Consider the following 17,482-nt stretch of genomic DNA (forward strand, 5'->3'; position numbering starts at 1 on the left):
CTGGGGACAGGGGAGGGAAGAGTTGGAACGACTTTGTCTTGTGGCTTGGGTGCCAGCCCAGCTGCAGCAGAACAGAGCACCAGGTAGATTCGTAAGGTTTCTGACTCCAGGCATTGGCTCACAGACAGCATCTCTGGACCCACCAGGGGGAACTTGCCACCTTTGAAGGAAGGACACAAGCCTGGCTGGCTTCACTACCTGCTGATTTTAGAGCCCTATGAGCAAACATAGGCGGTAACCAGGTAGTCGTTGCAGCCGGCCTTGGGCAACACCCAGTGCTGTGCTGGCTTCAGGTCTGACCCAATGCAGTCTCAATGGTGGTGGTCACAGGGATGTTTGTTTCACCCCTCCTCCAGCTCTAGGCAGCTCAGCAGAGAGAGAAAGAGAGACTCCATTTGTTTGGGACAAAGTAAGGGAAGCGAACAAGAGTCTTTGCCTGGTAATCCAGAGAATTCTTCTACATCTTATCCAAGATCAGCCAAGGGGAGCACAGTGTCAGTTGGCTTGGTCAGATACAGCTGCAGTGACCAAAAACTTAGATCACAATACCCAAGTCCCTTCAAATACTTGGAAAGCCTGCCCAAGAAGGGTGGGTACAGACAAGCCCAGATTGTGAAGACTACAATCAATACCTAACTCTTCAATGCCCAGACACTGACTGACATCCACAAGCATAAAGACCATCCAGGATCACGTTACCTCACCAAATGGACCAAATACAGCACCAGGGGCCAGTCCTGGAAAGACAGAGATATGTGACCTTTCAGACAGAGAATTCAAAGTAGCTGTGTTGAGGAAACTCAAAATTCAAGAGAACACATAAGGAATTCAGAATCCTATCAGATATATTTAATGAAGAAATGGAAATAATTAAAAAGAATCAGGCAGAAATTCTGGAGTTGAAAAATGCAATTGTCATACTGAAGAATGCATCAAAATTTTATATGGCATGGGAGTCTTCAGAGATACCCAAAGACCCAAGGGAAAACTGTCCCTTTTTATACTTAGATTTGATGGAGTGGGTAGCCAGGTAGACTTGTGATTGGACAAAAGGGGGTTGATCTTACAGTCACAGACCAAAGGGGAAAACCCACCTAGCAAGGGCCCATCCTGATTGTTCTTGAGCTCTCTGTGTGGCATTTCTTCCTGTCAGGTATAGGACTGGACCCCTTCTGGAATTAAGGGTCTTACGATCTACTTTCAGATAAAGTAGGCCTAAGAATTTCCTTATAGCCAGCTCTTACATAGAAAGGCAAGGGAATGTTAGAGCAATATTTCTAGGTTTCATGGCTGGCTTTGGGGAAAAAAGGGATCTAGTTTCTATGACTTGTCTTTTTTTTTTTTTTTTTTTTTTGAGACAGAGTCTTTCTCTGTCCCCCAGGCTGGAGTGCAGTGGCGCGATCTCTGCTCACTGCAAGCTCCGCCTCCCGGGTTCACACCATTCTCCTGCCTCAGCCTCCCAAGTAGCTAGGACTACAGGCGCCCGCCAACACGCCCGGCTAATTTTTTTTTTTGTATTTTTAGTAGAGACAGGGTTTCACCGTGTTAGCCAGGATGGTCTCGATCTCCTGACCTCGTGATCCGCCCGCCTCGGCCTCCCAAAGTGCTGGGATTACAGGCTTGAGCCACCGCGCCTGGCCCGACTTGTCTTAATGAAGAGGAATTTTAGTTTCTGTGGTTTGCCTTGCAGGGAGGAGGGGGAGCAGGAGAAAGAAGGTCAGGAGAAGATCTGAGACAGACTTGACTTCTGAGGCCTTCCAGTGTCCTTTGGTTCAAAGTGCTCAGGATGCCAGGACACCGTATTTTGGGGTACCATTTTCTGAGCCCTAATACTGTGACAGGGGAAAAGTATTTATCCAAGAAGTACCATCTGTCAACCTTGTCCTCTGCCTGCCAGAAGTTGATTTGCTCAGCATAAGGCAAGGAGAGAGGCAGGACCCTAGAGATGTGAGAGGGGACTTCTAGATTCTGTAGGGGACTTTGGGAACTAGGGGGCAGGACAGAAACATCTAATTGGGATGTTTTATTAAGTAATTTTGTGTGACTCCAAGGAAAAGCTCTCTTCTAACTCCCTTCAAAATTCTCAGGAAAATTACCTGTTCACTGATACTTGAAATGTGGATTTGGTTTTGGGGATTTAAGTCTGGTCTCAAGATGGCAACCAGGTCAGCTTACTGGGGCCAGCCACATGTAACAGTTTGGGTAAAAAAAAAAAGTGCCATACGTTCAGGAAGCATTTGCTAATTGCTTACTGTGGTCAAGGCATCGTTATGGGTACAATGGATACAAAGATGATTAAGACCCACCAAACAAATTTTCTGTGAATATCAGCTAGATAAAAGGAAAAGCATCTCAAAGACCTCTGCTTTGGAAAGAAACTTGAGTCATCATGTTCATTGATACTATTATAGACTTGTTCACCACTTACCCCAGTTGCCTAGCACACCTGGCATTTCTTGTTACTTGATAGCAAAGTAACTCCTGTAGTATTTAAGAGCTCAGGTCAGGGAGTCAGATTATTTACGTTTGTCTACAAAAGTATAAATGTAATAGTTCATGTGGAGACACTGCTTTATCAAGTGATATTCATGAGCATAGTATACTGTGTTTACCAAAATCAATTTCCTTTGCCCTGTGATTTGTTTCAGAAAATGTCAACTGGCCATCTGTAGCACCCTATTTTATTTTCCACTGGACTGAGTGACATTTCAATGTCTAATTCCTTAGCCTTAGGGAAGTAAAAGCACAACAAGTCTGTTTTCTTTTCTTTTTTTTTTTTTGGAGACGGAGTCTCATCACCCAGCCTGGAGTGCAGTGGCACATCTCGGCTCACTGCAAGCTCCGCCTCCCAGGTTCACACCATTCTCCTGCCTCAGCCTCCTGAGTAGCTGGGACTACAGGCAGCCGCCACCTTGCCCGGCTAACTTTTTGTATTTTTAGTAGAGATGGGGTTTCACCGTGTTAGCCAGGATGGTCTCAATATCCTGACCTCGTGATCCACCCGCCTCGGCCTCCCAAAGTGCTGGGATTACAGGCGTGAGCCACCACGCCCGGCAAGTCTGTTTTCTTCCATTCTTTCAAACCAGTAGATGTTCATCAAGCAACTTGACTTGAAAGAAACCCTTTGCCTACCTGAGAGGGACTAGTCCCTCCTCCCTGCCTGTTAGAAAAGTCTGGGATGGCACTGTCAGCTCATACTTCCTGAGACACAGGTGTAGGCATCTAATATGTAGCAGGAGGAAGCAGAGAAAGGTTCAGAGGCAAATAAGTAATCCAAGCAGAAAGCATATTGGAGAGTAGAGGTTTCTTTTTCACAGACAACAGTAGCAGTAGGGGCTGGAGGGAAGGAGGATAAGTATTGTATATATGGAGATGAAGTTTGGGAGACAGGATACTAGGTGGGGAAAAAACTTATTTGCCTAATTTTATCTCAAAGTATAGAGTGAAGGAGTACTCAGGAGTAAATATATGTAAAGTAAGCATTGTGTATGGCATTAGTTACCAGGCGGCAATATAGTTATGTTGTGTGGACCATTTTAGTAGAAATCTGCAATCTACAGTCTGAGTAATGATTATTTTGCATTTGTAATATGGGCCTGCTAGTTTATGCGCATGCTACATCTGTGACTCTTATTTCCTTTAATTTGTTTTCCTTTTTAAAGGATGTTTTCTTTGCTGTTCAGAAATCTTAGGAAGAGAGAAATTATAGTCTCCCCCTGCTGGATATGACTGGTAGAACCTGAAATTTTAGATTACTTGGCATAGATATTTTTTTCCAATTTTTGGATTGTATTAAAATACATATAATATAAAATTTACCATCTCAACCATTTTATTATGTTGGTGCAAAGGTAATTGTGGGTTTTGTCATTTTTTAATGGCAAAATGTACAGTTTAGTGATATTAAATACATAATAAATGTAGAGTTCAGTGGTATTAAATACATTCTTAATGTTGTGCATTATGTAGCTACATGAGGACTAATTGACCTCAACTTTCAAATTCTGAATTCTTCCTACAGCCTCACTAAGCAGTCTTTTGATCACACCTTTCCCATCTCCAAGCTCCTCTACATCTTCTTCCAGCAGTTACCAGCGCCGCTGGCTTCGAAGTCAGACAACAAGTTTGGAAAATGGCATCATTCCAAGAAGGTGAGTTGCAAGTTTCCTCTTGCTGAGAAAAGTATGAGTGTAGGCAGCTTGATGAAACTGGCAGGGCAGCTGTTCGTGCCTATTGTCAGTGGAAAAAGAACCAAAATTTTTTATTAGCTTCAGCTTAGCCTGCAAGTTTACAGATTAGAAGTTCTAAAGGGAAGAATAAATAAAAGCTGAAATTTTAAAATCTCCTCCTTTGGAAGACACTGGGAAGTATCTGGGTAGTTGTATCATGTTGAGCTAGATTGGGTGTTCATTTAAAATGGTGTGCTCTCTTTAAATTGAGTCCCTTCCAGATGTAGCTTGTATAAGTAATGAAGGGTGGATCAATCTCTTTCTTGGCTACAGTGGTACCAGTGTGGTATTCAAAAATATATGAAATCAAGGGTTTGTGATATATTCTCTTTGTAAAATGTAATCTTAAGCTAAACAGATATGAACATGATTTTAAATAGAGATGGCATCTAGGTATTTTCTGTCTTCATTTCATTTGGTTTTGTGTGCAAAATGTACATTTGATGTTACATTCATAGCTTCCAACTTGTTCTTCCTACAATCCAAATACTTGAAGGGGAATTTTTATGTGTACCTATACAAATTCACATATCAATTAACTGATTTAGTAAATTGACTAGTACTCAACATATGTAGAGATCTGTGAAGGTATGAGACAGTTCAGCTATGTGCCTGTACTTGAATAGTTTATGAGATGGTACACACATAAATAATGGTATAAAGATGTTACATGGTAAGTATCATAGAGAGACATAAAGTGCCATAAGACTCAGGATGGAGAAAATACAGTGATGGTCATGGGGGGAATTACGGAGCCCTTCCTGGAAGAGATGGCACTGTAGGGACAAGCTGAGAAGCTGAGGGGTCAGGGTGTATGAGCAGCACATGTCAGGTTGCTTGCCTCACTTCTGTTCCTTTCACAATCCTAGGGAGCTAACTGGAAAGAAAAAATTATAGCTTTGTCACCCATCAAGAAGCTGCTTTTTGGTTGGTGGACTTTGAATGAAATGATTAAAAGCTTGGAATTTTGTGTGAACACAAGTCCTAGCTCTGTCACTCACTAGATGTCTGATAGAATAAGTTAACCTGGATTCTGAGTGTTGCATCATCATCTGCAATATGATAATAATACTAGCACAGCTTCGGAGTGTGGCTGGGAGGGTTAAATGAGATAAAGCAAGTCTGGTGTTTAGTCAAAACATAGGATATGGGCAATAAAATGTGGCCAGTGTGAATTATTTACTATGATGATTGCTGTCATTGTCATTACCATTACTGCAACTGTCAGGAGACGGCACCGCCACCACCCTCACTGTCATTATGACAGCTTCTGTGATTGGAAGAGATGGGTCTTGGAAACCATCCTCTTTCAACATCTGTTTTCTGAAAATTTTTTTTATCCCTTCAGGTTTAAATCCAAAGTTGAAATAATGTTTCTCAACTCCTTCAAAATTCTTCAAAACTACTTTGAATTGAGATCTGGCATTGGGAGCTAGTGAATCTCTAGTGAACTTACACCTAATATAAGTATCTGACATTCAGAAAGGTTGTGAATATGGTCAAGGCTGGCTACCTAATTTATGGGCCAGTGCAAAATAAAAATGTGGTGCCTCTTACCCAAAAAACAAGAAAAGTGTTATTAAAGGGACTAAAAAGGAAAAAAGTTTTTCTTTAAGAATACTTTATATGTAAAATATAATAGAGATGATAGTGACAGATGAATAATAATATAAACTTATAAATTGCAAACATATTTTTGATGTCATAGTTTTATATTATAATATCATTATGTGATATCTTGTGTTGCAAGCCTTTTCTGCAAATACATTTGTCATCAAAGTTTATAGTTTTAGCAACTTGGCTTTCAATGAATATAACTGAAAATGATAGTCACTCCTGGCAAATGCAAGGTGGCAAATAATTTTTGATAATTTTTTACTTGGAGAAGGATCTTTCTGCTGATGCAGTGTTACATAGCTTTATGGACTATGATGACATTTGGATAAATTTTTTTATTATTATACTTTAAGTTTTAGGATACATGTGCACAATGTGCAGGTTTGTTACATATGTATACATGTGCCATGTTGGTGTGCTGCACCCGTTAACTTGTCATTTACATTAGGTATATCTCCTAATGCTATCCCTCCCCCCTCCCCCTACCCCACGACAGGCGCCGGTGTGTGATGTTCCCCACCCTGTGTCCAGGTGTTCCCATTGTTCAGTTCCCACCTATGAGTGAGAACATGCGGTGTTTGGTTTTCTGTCCTTGCGATAGTTTGCTCAGAGTGATGGTTATGGATAAATTTTTGATAAACTTTCAAGATGTAAATTTTAGTACATCTGGATCAGATGATTCTTGTTAAACAGTTTTTTGAAAGATTTAATTCTTCACACAAATCCATTTTGAGTAAGTCTGAATTTAATTTTAGATGTAAATTTATACAAGCTTATTTTAATATTTCTTCTGACATTTCCTGTAACTTGTGGAGATCTTACAAGAAACTAAAAATGTTCTCATGAGTTATATATAATTCAAAATGCCTGTTTATGCATACTATCACTGTGTCCTCAATTACAAGGAAAAATTAACTTTAAAATAGCCTTCCTCTTTAATAATTTGTTCATCTGAAGCTTCATATGAAAACTGTATTTTTTTGTCCAGTATAACAATCTTTACATTCAATTTCTATTTCCATGCCTATGAATATTTACTTTGCAGTGTTGCAGCAGTTTTCAAAAACAGAGACTAAACTCTCTGCAGAATTATAATTACTCCCTGATATTCTTTATTGCAATGTCCCCATGTAGGCTTTTACTTTGTGATAATTTACTGTCCTGGAGCTCAGGTCATGGAGTTAAATATCTGTGCAGACTCTATAGGGACAGGCTCCTGTGACTAATGGGTAAACTGGCCTCCCACCCTGGTTCCTGGAGCTCCCAGAGTCCCTCCTCTCTCCTCTCCCCTATCTCCCACAACCATGGCTACTGCAGCTTCTGCTGTCACCACAGTCACAGCCATTAGTGTGGGTCCAAGACCCGGCAGTGCCGCTTTAGAGTCTTGTGACACCATGGCCTGCCCCAGGCTTATGGGTATGTGCCTGACTGCCGGGCCAGTTGCTCGGTGTCTGGGCTGCAAGCCCTGGGTTCTGAGTTCATCCATGCCCTCCCCATCATAAGGGTCATGGCTGACACTCCTATAACAAATACAGGTTAACAAGAGAGAAACATAACAATTTTATTTAGTCAAAGTTTCACATGACATGGAGCCTTCAGACATGAAGATTGAGGGACCCAAGGAAAACTGTATTTTTATGCTTAAGTTCAACACAGAAGGGACTGCCAGGTAGAAATGTGATTGGACAAAGGAATATGATCTAATGGTAATAGACTTAAGCAGGAAAACCCAGCGGGACCTGTCTTGTCAGAATTCTTTTTGACCTCTCTGTATAGCTTTCCTTCCTCCCAGGTAGAGGGTAAGACCCCTCCGAAATGGGAGGGTCTTATGATCTGTTTTCAGGCAAGGTAGGTCAGAGAAATTATTTGTGACCAGCACTTACAAAGGTGGGAGGAAGTTAGAATAGTATTTCTATAATAGGTTTTACAGTTAGCTTTGGGGAAAAAAGAGGCTCATGTTTTTTTTTATTTACCTTGGGGAACAGGAGTCTTAGTTTCTATGCCTTTGGGGAGAAAGAGGAATAGGAGAAGGAAGGGCAGGATAAGGTCAGAAAAGCGAGGTCTTGCTTCTGAGCCCCTGTCCTTCAGTTCAAAGTACTCAGCATACCAAAGTGTCATACTTTGGGGTATCCTTTTCTGAGCGTCATTGTCTCATTAGACTTCATCCCAACACATGCTTCATTGTCCCATTAGACTTCACTTACAGCACAAAAGTCCAAAGATAAAATTATTTAAAATTCAAAATGGTAATCACAGAACATTAAATGAAGCCTGGGGCCCTTGTGAGAGGGGGGACCCTGTGTGTGTGGGGTCACATGCCCATGCAGCCAGCACTTAATAGAGTACTGCTGAACACCGAGAACATGAGTGTAGCAGACGTTTTGAATTGATTACTGTGCCTGTGAAGAGCCCTTCTTTTTTTTTTGGAGGCGGGAATCTCGCTCTGTCGCCAGGCTGGAGTGCAATGGTGCAATCTCAGCTCCCTGCAACCTCTGCTTCCTGGGTTCAAGCAGTTCCCCTGCCTCAGCCTCCTGAGTACCTGGGATTACAGGTGTGTGCCACCACACCCAGCTAATTTTTGTATTTTTAGTAGAGATGGGGTTTCACCATGTTGGCCAGGATGGTCTCGATCCCTTGACCTCGTGATCCTCCCGCCTCGGCCTCCCAAAGTGCTGGGATTACAGGCGTGATCCAACGCGCCCGGCCTAAGATCCCTTCATTTAAAGGATTTGTAGTTGATCTCTCCCTTTTGGCAGGTATGTGGTTGGGAAAATTAGTTTTTTATGCTAGAGACAGGAGAACAGTGGGTACCAAACATTATGATTGCTTCTGGCTTTGACAGAAAATTCATGGTAATTAAAAATGTCCTTCCTAAGAGAGTTAAAGGTAGCAGGGATGATAGTCACAGTTTCTGTTTTTTGTTAGAATCGGGCAACACTTTATTCTATAAAATTGAATGAATGTTTTCAGTATTCACAATTCTTAACAGTTGGCTCCACACTGACCTCAGGGGCCCCTGCTGTGCCAAGTGGTAGGCTTTGATTACTGGATGGGGAATGGGGCTTGGGCATTTAACAGCTAACCTCAGGGATTCCATCACTTACCGAGGCAATTGAAACCCTAAAGAGCAAGGTATAATGTCCCAGGAAGCCTTTTGATTTGAATTATTAAATTGGACCAGCTTTATAAAGTTGCTGATGGGATGTTCTTTGACCTACAAAACATTAATTTCATATAGTCCAATGTAATACATAGATTCAGTATAAGTTCAAAACTGACATAAATAACAATTAGACTAAGGAGTTCTGATATCAATGATAAATTATTGAGATGTACTTAAATAGCCATTTTTGCTTTAATTATGATCTTGAAGTACTTACAATGTACATAAATGCTTATCCATAAGTGTTAACAAAATTCTATTTGATTTCTTTGTTAGGAAAAAAATTGTGTGTAGCTGCAGCTTTCCTTGACTCTTAGGGCTGTCGGCTGATCAGACTGCTTCCAGCTCCTTCCCTCAGTGCTCTGCATGGCATGATGCATTGACTAGCATGAGTACCAGCAGACAGATTAGGCATGGGGTCAGAATCCCTGGTCATTGCCAGTATCCAAGTCATGAGCCTAGACTAGAAGATAGAAATCCTGGGTTCTAACTCCAGCATTATTACCAAGAACCTTTCTGTTCCCGAGGAAAGTTGAGGCAGAACTCTGCCTCAGTTTCCACATTTGCAGTACAGCCTCTGTACCTTCTCTGATGACATGGAGATAAAGTACTGATGAAGTACTGGGGCATACACTTAAATTTTTGAAAACATTCTTAAACATCTTTTTTTCTAGAATAATTTTTAAATTATAAGTAAGATACTACATGACCTGATTTATTCCACGTTGCATGGTTGATGCAAGACTACAGAATGAAACTCAGTTGATTTAGAATTCAATGGAGGGATATAGCAAAACAAGTTAAGTTCTCTATTATAGTTATGGAAATTTTTCAGAAATTTCAGCAGGTGGCACTCTCTCCTATGTTAAAACTGATGAGAGCATTGGCTATTTATAGGGCGGAGACGATGATGAGAAACTGTATTGGGTTCAGTGTTTCTTACAATTTGATTATTAAAGGTCAAGCTGGCCTAAAGATAAGTGGACTGATACAGTCATTTTACTTCTGAAAAAGAAGGGAAATGTAAGATGACAGACAAAGAGGAAAGGATTGCAAGCAAGCTTTATTGTAATATAAACTCAGAAGAATTTCCTATACAGAACAGAAATCAACTACTGTAGTGCAAGAAAACAAGGCTTTAGTACCAGTACCTTGGTAAAGAAGAGAGAACATTGTATGAAATTGTGTGAAGTTCTAAGGAAACCTCAAGAATTTTCTCTGATGATTAGAATCTAGGGATTTCCCAGAGAAAGCAATTGATGGTTTATTGTAATGTGTAGTATTTATAACAGCACCATGTGCCATCGGTGACACATCTGGAGTAAAAACCTTTTACTGATTTACCAACCATGCCTACATCTCCAGGATCTTGCTTGAAGTTAAGGGAAACAGTAACATATAATGAGGGTTAGAATAAGATGTCTATCTCCTTTCCTTTAAAAATAAAATAGCCAGGTGCAGTGGCTCACGGCTGTAATCCCAGCACTTTGGGACACTGAAGTGGAAGAACTTGAGCCCAGGAGTTCGAGACCAGCTTGGACAACATAGGGAGACTCCATCTCTACCAAAAAAAAAAAAAAATGTATCCGGGCATGGTGGCGTGTGCCTGTGATCCCAGCTACTTGGGAGGCTAAGTGGGAGGATCACTTGAGCCTGGGAAATTGAGGCTGCAATGAGCCATGATCACACCACTGCACCCCAGCGTGGGTGACAGAGTGAGACCCTGTCCCCCCAAAATTAATTAATTAATTAAATAGCTTTCCTGACCATAACACTTTTGGCATATGTATGTTTAATAATAAAATCTGGGTTTATTTGAAATCACACAAGCTATGAGTAGGGCCCTAAGTAAATAAGTTGAAGACCAGGGGCAGAAGGCTAATTCTCATATTCTGCCCAGCACGAGTAATTGTTATGTTGTAATTTATAGTAAAGAAAATGGAGGAAGCAATTCCTTTCCATATTTGGCAGAGATATGAGACTAGATGATGGAGTTAGAAAGAGAAAATGTATTGCCAGTCTAGAGCTCTCATTTGCAGTGTTAGGTCCTTTGTGTTGGTGTTTTTGTAGGAAAAAAATGTTTTATTTGTACTCTTGCTGTTAGTAGCTATTTGGTAGCTACACTGGCTTTTCACAGTAGTTAAGTAAGAGACATGGTTAGGCCATTTTTGTGAGGCTTACCCCACAAGACAAATTAAATATATATTTAGAAGTTTTGGGCTTCGTGGCTGTCATCATAGAAGCCGAGTCTCTCAAAAGAATCAGGTTTTTTGAAAATTTTGCTGTAGCAGAAGAGAGGTAAGTGTTTCTGCTTGGAGGATTTTCAGAGAGCTTAATCACATGGCTTAATCTGAGCATTTAGAAGAGTTACTTGTTCTAGTAGTTTTAATAGCCCTTGGGAAAGTAATCCTGGAAGTACCAGTACATGTTCAAATGTGTTACTCTTGTTCAATAGAATACCACATAGTATCATTCCTCTTTTGACGTCTTATCTATTGGTATCTGACTATGTTTTGGGTAAACAGATATTCCACATTCCTTCCTAAATATCAATTTGACATAAAGTGATCCAAAGGAAAAGGACAAGAGTAACAACGGGAAATTTAAATTACTTGTAGGTTTCATTTGAGTTTCTTCCATGTTAGAATAATACTGTGTGGCAAGCAAGCTGATGTTCTCATCTTCATGCCAGGGAATTATAGAAGAGAATGAACTAAAGGCAGATATACTCTTAGTTACGACTGAATTGCTCTGGGTGTCATCCCCAGTCATTACAGTTGACCTTCAGTGTGACTCATTGATGCATGGCAACTTTTCAAACTTATATTTCCCTCCAGGTCAACTGATGAGACATTCAGCTTGGCTGAAGAAACCTGTAGTTCTAATCCAGCTATGGTTAGGAGGAAGAAAATTGCCATAAGCATCATCTTTTCCCTATGTGAGAAAGAAGAAGCACAAAGGAATTTCCAGGACTTCTTCTTTTCTCATTTTCCCCTGTTTGAATCTCACATGAACAGGCTGAAGAGTGCAATTGAAAAGGTAATAAGGATGTAATCCAAAGTCAAATAGAGAAGTGATTGTGGGGCTTTGAAGATGGCAGAATTTCTTTGCCTATGTATCAGATGTCTTTCCTAAGGAAGTTAAATCACCCATAGCAGTGATAAATTCTTAGGCATGTTGATGTTAGTTACCAGATACTGGGTTACCTTAGGGAAGGAAATGACTGCTTTTTCATAACTGAAGGCATTATTACCTTGAGTGTTGTTAATTGATTACATAATATTTTTTATTAATACAGCCCAGTAGATGTTATAAAATTTCTTCTCAGTAATTTGGCTTGCTTTCTCTTCAATAAAGGCTATGATCTCCTGTAGGAAAATAGCAGAATCAAGTCTCCGAGTCCAGTTTTATGTCAGCCGTTTGATGGAAGCTCTGGGAGAATTCAGGTAAAGTGGCAAAGTTTGGCAAATCCAACAGGAGATATTTATGAGCAGCCATGGATAAAGATAAACTGTGACTTGGAAGAATTGGGGGCCTGGCAGTTATTCCTCACTTTTGTGGTTCCGCCCTTCAAGATGGAAACAGAACAAATGAAGCAAAAAATTTAAGTAATTTACCACTGAGTAATCCTCACTACTGCTCAACCGACAGTCCCTGATAGGATTGTTTTTAACAGGATGAATGGGGAAAACTAACGTTCAGGTATCTCTCACCAGTCTATTCATTATCTTATGTCAGCCTCACAAAAGCCCTAAGCACTACTAACCCCATTTTACAGATGTGGAAACTTAAGTTCAGGGATGCTTATTCAAAGCACAGATGGAGAGGTTATGCATGTCGGGGAGACATACATTACAGTTTGCCAGGACAGTCCTAGTTTATATCCAGTGTCCTCTGGAAACTGGTGTCTAGAGTCCTTGCTCCTAGTATCTGCATGGAAAGGTAAATTGTGTTGAGTAGCAGGTGGGATCCTCTCTGATCATGCTGAGTTGGGATTGTTGCACCATTTAGAGCCACTTTCTTGATGGGGAATGGAATCCCACTCCAAAGCAGTCATGAGCGAATGAGTCAAACTGTTAGTCCATAGCGGAAGGATAAAAAAAAATTTATAATCCTTTGAATGTTAGAACACTTTTATGATGTTTAAAGTATATGCTGATGAACTCTGTAATGCTACCTGGAGCAAAATCACAAGCCTTTTTTTACTGTGGGTTATGTAAAGTACTCAAGTAACAAGTTACTCATTATCTGGTGATTGCTAAGAGTTAAGTCATATATTTGAGAATGACATAAAGTTGTGCTCTTTGATGGCAATCTGATGATTAGTAAACCTTCCATAGTTTTTGGGAAAGCACTGGAGATTTGCCTGTTGCTCTGCTGTGGTCAGACTGGACACTCATTGGTTTGCGCTTGAGAATCTGGGTCCTACTTTTTTTTTTTTTTTAGACTGAGTCTCGCCCTGTCACCAGGCTGGAGTGCAGTGTTGTGATCTTGGCTCGCTGCAACCTTCACCTCCTGGGTTCAAGCGATTTTCCTGCCTCAGGCTCCCGAGTAGCTGGGTTTACAGGCGCCCGCTACCACGCCCAGCTAATTTTTGTATTTTTAGTAGAGACAGGGTTTCACCATGTTGGCCAGAATGTTCTCTGTTTCTTGACCTTGTAATCCATCACCTTGGCCTCCCAAAGTGCTGGGATTACAGATATGAGCCACCACGCCCAGGTGAGAATCTGGGTCCTACTTTATTGAGGTATCCATTTTTCAAAGGTCAAGAAGCTGAAAGTGAGGCTTTCTAGTTCTGTACTTTCAGTTTCTGTAGAGTCTTTGTAGTAGCAACTCAACTTAGCTGTTGTCCCACAGAAGCAGCCATAGACAATAAGTAAGTAAATGAATGAGCACGGCTGTGACCCAGTAAAACTTTTCATTTACAAAAAAAGGTGGCAGTCAGATTTGGCCGGTGGGCCATAGTGTGCAACCCCTGTTATGTGTGGAGCTTGAATCTTTTAAGGACTACATAGATTCAAGTTGTTTTCTCCTTTATTCATTTGCACCAAGATTATCCAAAATAGTATTTCTGACACTTTTGTGTTTCCCTCTCTTTCTGTTCTATAGACGAACTATCTGGAACTTATATTCTGTTCCAAGGATAGCTGAACCTGTATGGCTTACTATGATGTCCGGCACTTTGGAAAAAAACCAGCTCTGCCAGCGCTTTCTCAAGGAGTTTACACTTCTGATAGAACAGATCAATAAAAACCAGTAAGCTTCAACTCTCTGGAGACTTGTATGCAAATCCCATAGCCAATGTGTGTACTGCATAGGATGTGCCTCTTTCTGTATTGACTAAGTTGGTTGTATCTTTTTCCATTTCTCCAAGGTTTTTTGCTGCCTTACTGACTGCAGTGTTAACCTATCACCTGGCCTGGGTCCCAACTGTCATGCCTGTGGATCACCCTCCCATTAAAGCCTTCTCAGAGAAACGTACCTCCCAGTCAGTGAACATGCTGGCCAAAACACATCCATATAATCCTCTCTGGGCACAGCTGGGTTAGTACCTAATTTGACTCTTCAGAGAATATATGGGATGGAATAGGAAAAAAATGCTGGAATTTGTAGTTTATACCGGCTCTCTCACCCAGTAATTCATAGGTTGTCTTTGGGCAGATGAGAAATAGGAAGTTGGTCGCTGGATTCTAATTGTAGGGCCACCACCTTCCTCTCTTTTTTCCCCTACTGGCAGCTTTGTGTTACACTCTTAAAGCAGTGTAAGCCAACTGTGTTCTCCCATTCCACAGTGGCTGTTCACCCTAGAGCAGGATTTCTTAACCTCAGCACTGTTGACCAGGTAATTCTTTGTTGGTTGAGTTGTTGTGGGGTGTGGGAAGAGCTGTCTTACACATTAACGGATATTGAGTGGCATCCTTGGCCTCCATTTACTAGATGCCAGTAGAACTGCCCCCCCACCTCCCGCCCAAAGTTGTAACAATCAAAAATATCCACAGAAAAGCACCTCATCCTGGAAAGCAGCATGCTATAATAACAATAATGAAAGCTGACACTGTGAGCCAAGCACTGGTTTTACACATAGTCATTAGATTCTCATCCCTACCCTTATTACTCTCAGCCTCATTTTGTAGCAATACAGATGTTGTCTTGTCCTTGTGCTCTTGGTCGTAAGATGTATAAGCGAATACAAGCCCCCTCATGGTTAGGGGGTAAAAGGCGTGTTCTAAATCAATTAAAGAATTTATGGATATTTAAATAGACTTAAGGAAGGGGGAGATATGGAGAGAGGCTAGTTAACAAATACAAAATTACAACTGGATAGGAGGAATAAGTTCTAGTGTTCTTTAGCACCGGATTACGATAGTTAAGAATAGCTTATTTTCAGAGAAAGCTAGAAGAGAGATTTCAGATGTTCCCAACACAAAGAAATGATAAAAGTTTAGGGTGATGGATATGCTAATTGCCCTGATTGGATCATTACTCAGAACATGCCTAATTCATTCTTGGTCATACAGGAAGTTTTTCCTGGGGAAGACAGAACATAGTTGTTTTTGTTATGGAACAATAATAGTCTTGAAAAAAATGTAGTCTCATTAAGTGGAGAAGGAAAGGGGGCTGGATATTAAGGAAACATTGTATTCCATGCTGCTGGGTCACCCATTTTAAAACAATGCTAATTAAGTAGTGTGCATTTAGTTAGATAAATGTATTCATAATTAGGTGTGCTTCTTATTTGAAACGTAACTGAGAGCCATTAATTCCCTGTGTTCAGCATAACAAGGAAGAGTTTTTTCCTGTGGGTTCACAATCCTCATCTTTCAGAGGAGATCATGTATTGTTGAAAGTCTTCAGTCCTCCCTTCCCCCAAACAATCCATCAGGGGTCTGGCTATTGACAAGAGGAGTGTAAGGAGGGGATGAGGCCCTGGTTGGCGAAGGCCTGTGATAGCTTTGTAAAGCCAAGTGTAAGTGATGGCCGAGTTTCCATTATTACAAAGAAGTCGGGGGGGCTTCAATAATTTGACAGGTAGAAGCACTTGCTTCGCATTTTATTGTTTTCATTCAGTATTTAGGAAGTCACAGTAAACATGAAAATAGAAACTGCTGGGAATACACAATGATGCAGATAGAATTTCAATCCAGGTTCCCAAGTATAGAGAAGACTATCTGGAATCATTCCAAAGACTTCTCTGAGAGCTTTCCAGGACAGGTGCCACTGTGTGTTCCCCCTCCATGGCTGCTCAGCACTACCAGGGAAGAGGAGGGAAGCTGGATGCCACTTTCACGGGCTTGCTGCTCAGGAGCTCGGTGATCCTTGCTTCTGCCCAGCCACTTCCCTGTGTACAGTGTGATCGCCACCCTTTAGTGGGCTGTGAAAGCAATTTAGTGGGTTTAATTAAAAAGCATTTAATTGGTATAATAGAATAGAAAATATCAGTGATTTACATGTGTATTTTGTAAAATGTCTGTTTCAAAAGGTGCATTGAGGTTGCAGTATAAAATGTATTTCTTTCTTGGCATAGGTATACAAAGTTTGAATGCCGCTGTCTACACCACTGACTGAAGTAGTTCCATATAGGTCTCTTTTTGACCTAATGATTTTAAGGGTTTGTGGAAATGAAAAGGAGCTTTTCTACCCAAAAGAGATTTGGACCACTGATTTAATATAAGTTAAAATGTGTGAAATTTTTTTCTCAGAAGTTTACATTGTATTTTTCAAAACGCAGTGGAATTAGACTACAAATCAATTTTTTTTAAATTCTCACTTTCTCAGAAATCAAACCATGTATTTTTGTTGTTGTTTTTGAGACAGAGTCTCACTCTGTCACCCAGGCTGGAGTGCAGTGGTACAATAAAGGCTCACCACAGCCCCAACCACCCAGGCTCAAGTGATCCTCCCACCTCAGCCTCCCTGGTGGTTGGGACTACAGATGTGCGTCACCATCCCCAGCTACTTTTTGCATTTTTTGTAAAGGCAGAGTTTCGCCATGTTTTGCAGGCTGGTCGCCGGTCTTGAACTGGGCTCAAGTGATCCAACTGCCTCTGCCTCCCAAAATGCTGGGATTACAGGTGTCAGCCACCGTACCCAGCTGACAACCATATTTAAATAACCCACAAGCCAAACAAATTGCACAAAAGAAATTAGAAAACATTTGAAATAATGATAATAAAGATGCAATAAGTTAAACTGTATAGTGTATAAGGAAACACTGTTGAAAGGGGAATTCTACAACACAGACGTTATTAGAATGTGATCAGGAATAAGTGTGCCTTTAAGATACTAAACTCTCTTCTCGTCTCCTTATTTTTGTTCTCTCTCAGCTTCTCCTGGTTTATTTTTGTTTCTGTCTATATATAGTCCCCTACCTCTCTAACCCCCTTTCTTTCACCATGCTTCCTTTACAGGGCTTCTAAATTCTCTCAGCTTCTCCACCTCATTCTTTTCTCTCCTCTTTCTAGTTTCCAACTTT

General features: G+C 40.8%; 1 protein-coding gene across 7 annotated transcripts in view; it reads left to right on the forward strand.

Annotated features, from left to right (window-relative positions):
* FNIP2 (folliculin interacting protein 2) overlaps positions 1-17,482 on the forward strand; it is a 136,824-nt gene that overhangs the window by 80,058 nt on the left and 39,284 nt on the right. For all 7 annotated transcript variants that reach the window (XM_055276280.2, XM_055276278.2, XM_063638338.1 and 4 more), the window contains 5 exons: positions 4,022-4,151; positions 11,847-12,048; positions 12,367-12,455; positions 14,119-14,265; positions 14,384-14,553. In XM_055276280.2, coding sequence (XP_055132255.1) covers positions 4,022-4,151; positions 11,847-12,048; positions 12,367-12,455; positions 14,119-14,265; positions 14,384-14,553 — 738 coding nt within the window. The remainder of the gene's footprint in view (positions 1-4,021; positions 4,152-11,846; positions 12,049-12,366; positions 12,456-14,118; positions 14,266-14,383; positions 14,554-17,482) is intronic.

Source organism: Symphalangus syndactylus, chromosome 4 (genome assembly GCF_028878055.3).
Source record: "Symphalangus syndactylus isolate Jambi chromosome 4, NHGRI_mSymSyn1-v2.1_pri, whole genome shotgun sequence".
NCBI lineage: Eukaryota > Metazoa > Chordata > Mammalia > Primates > Hylobatidae > Symphalangus > Symphalangus syndactylus.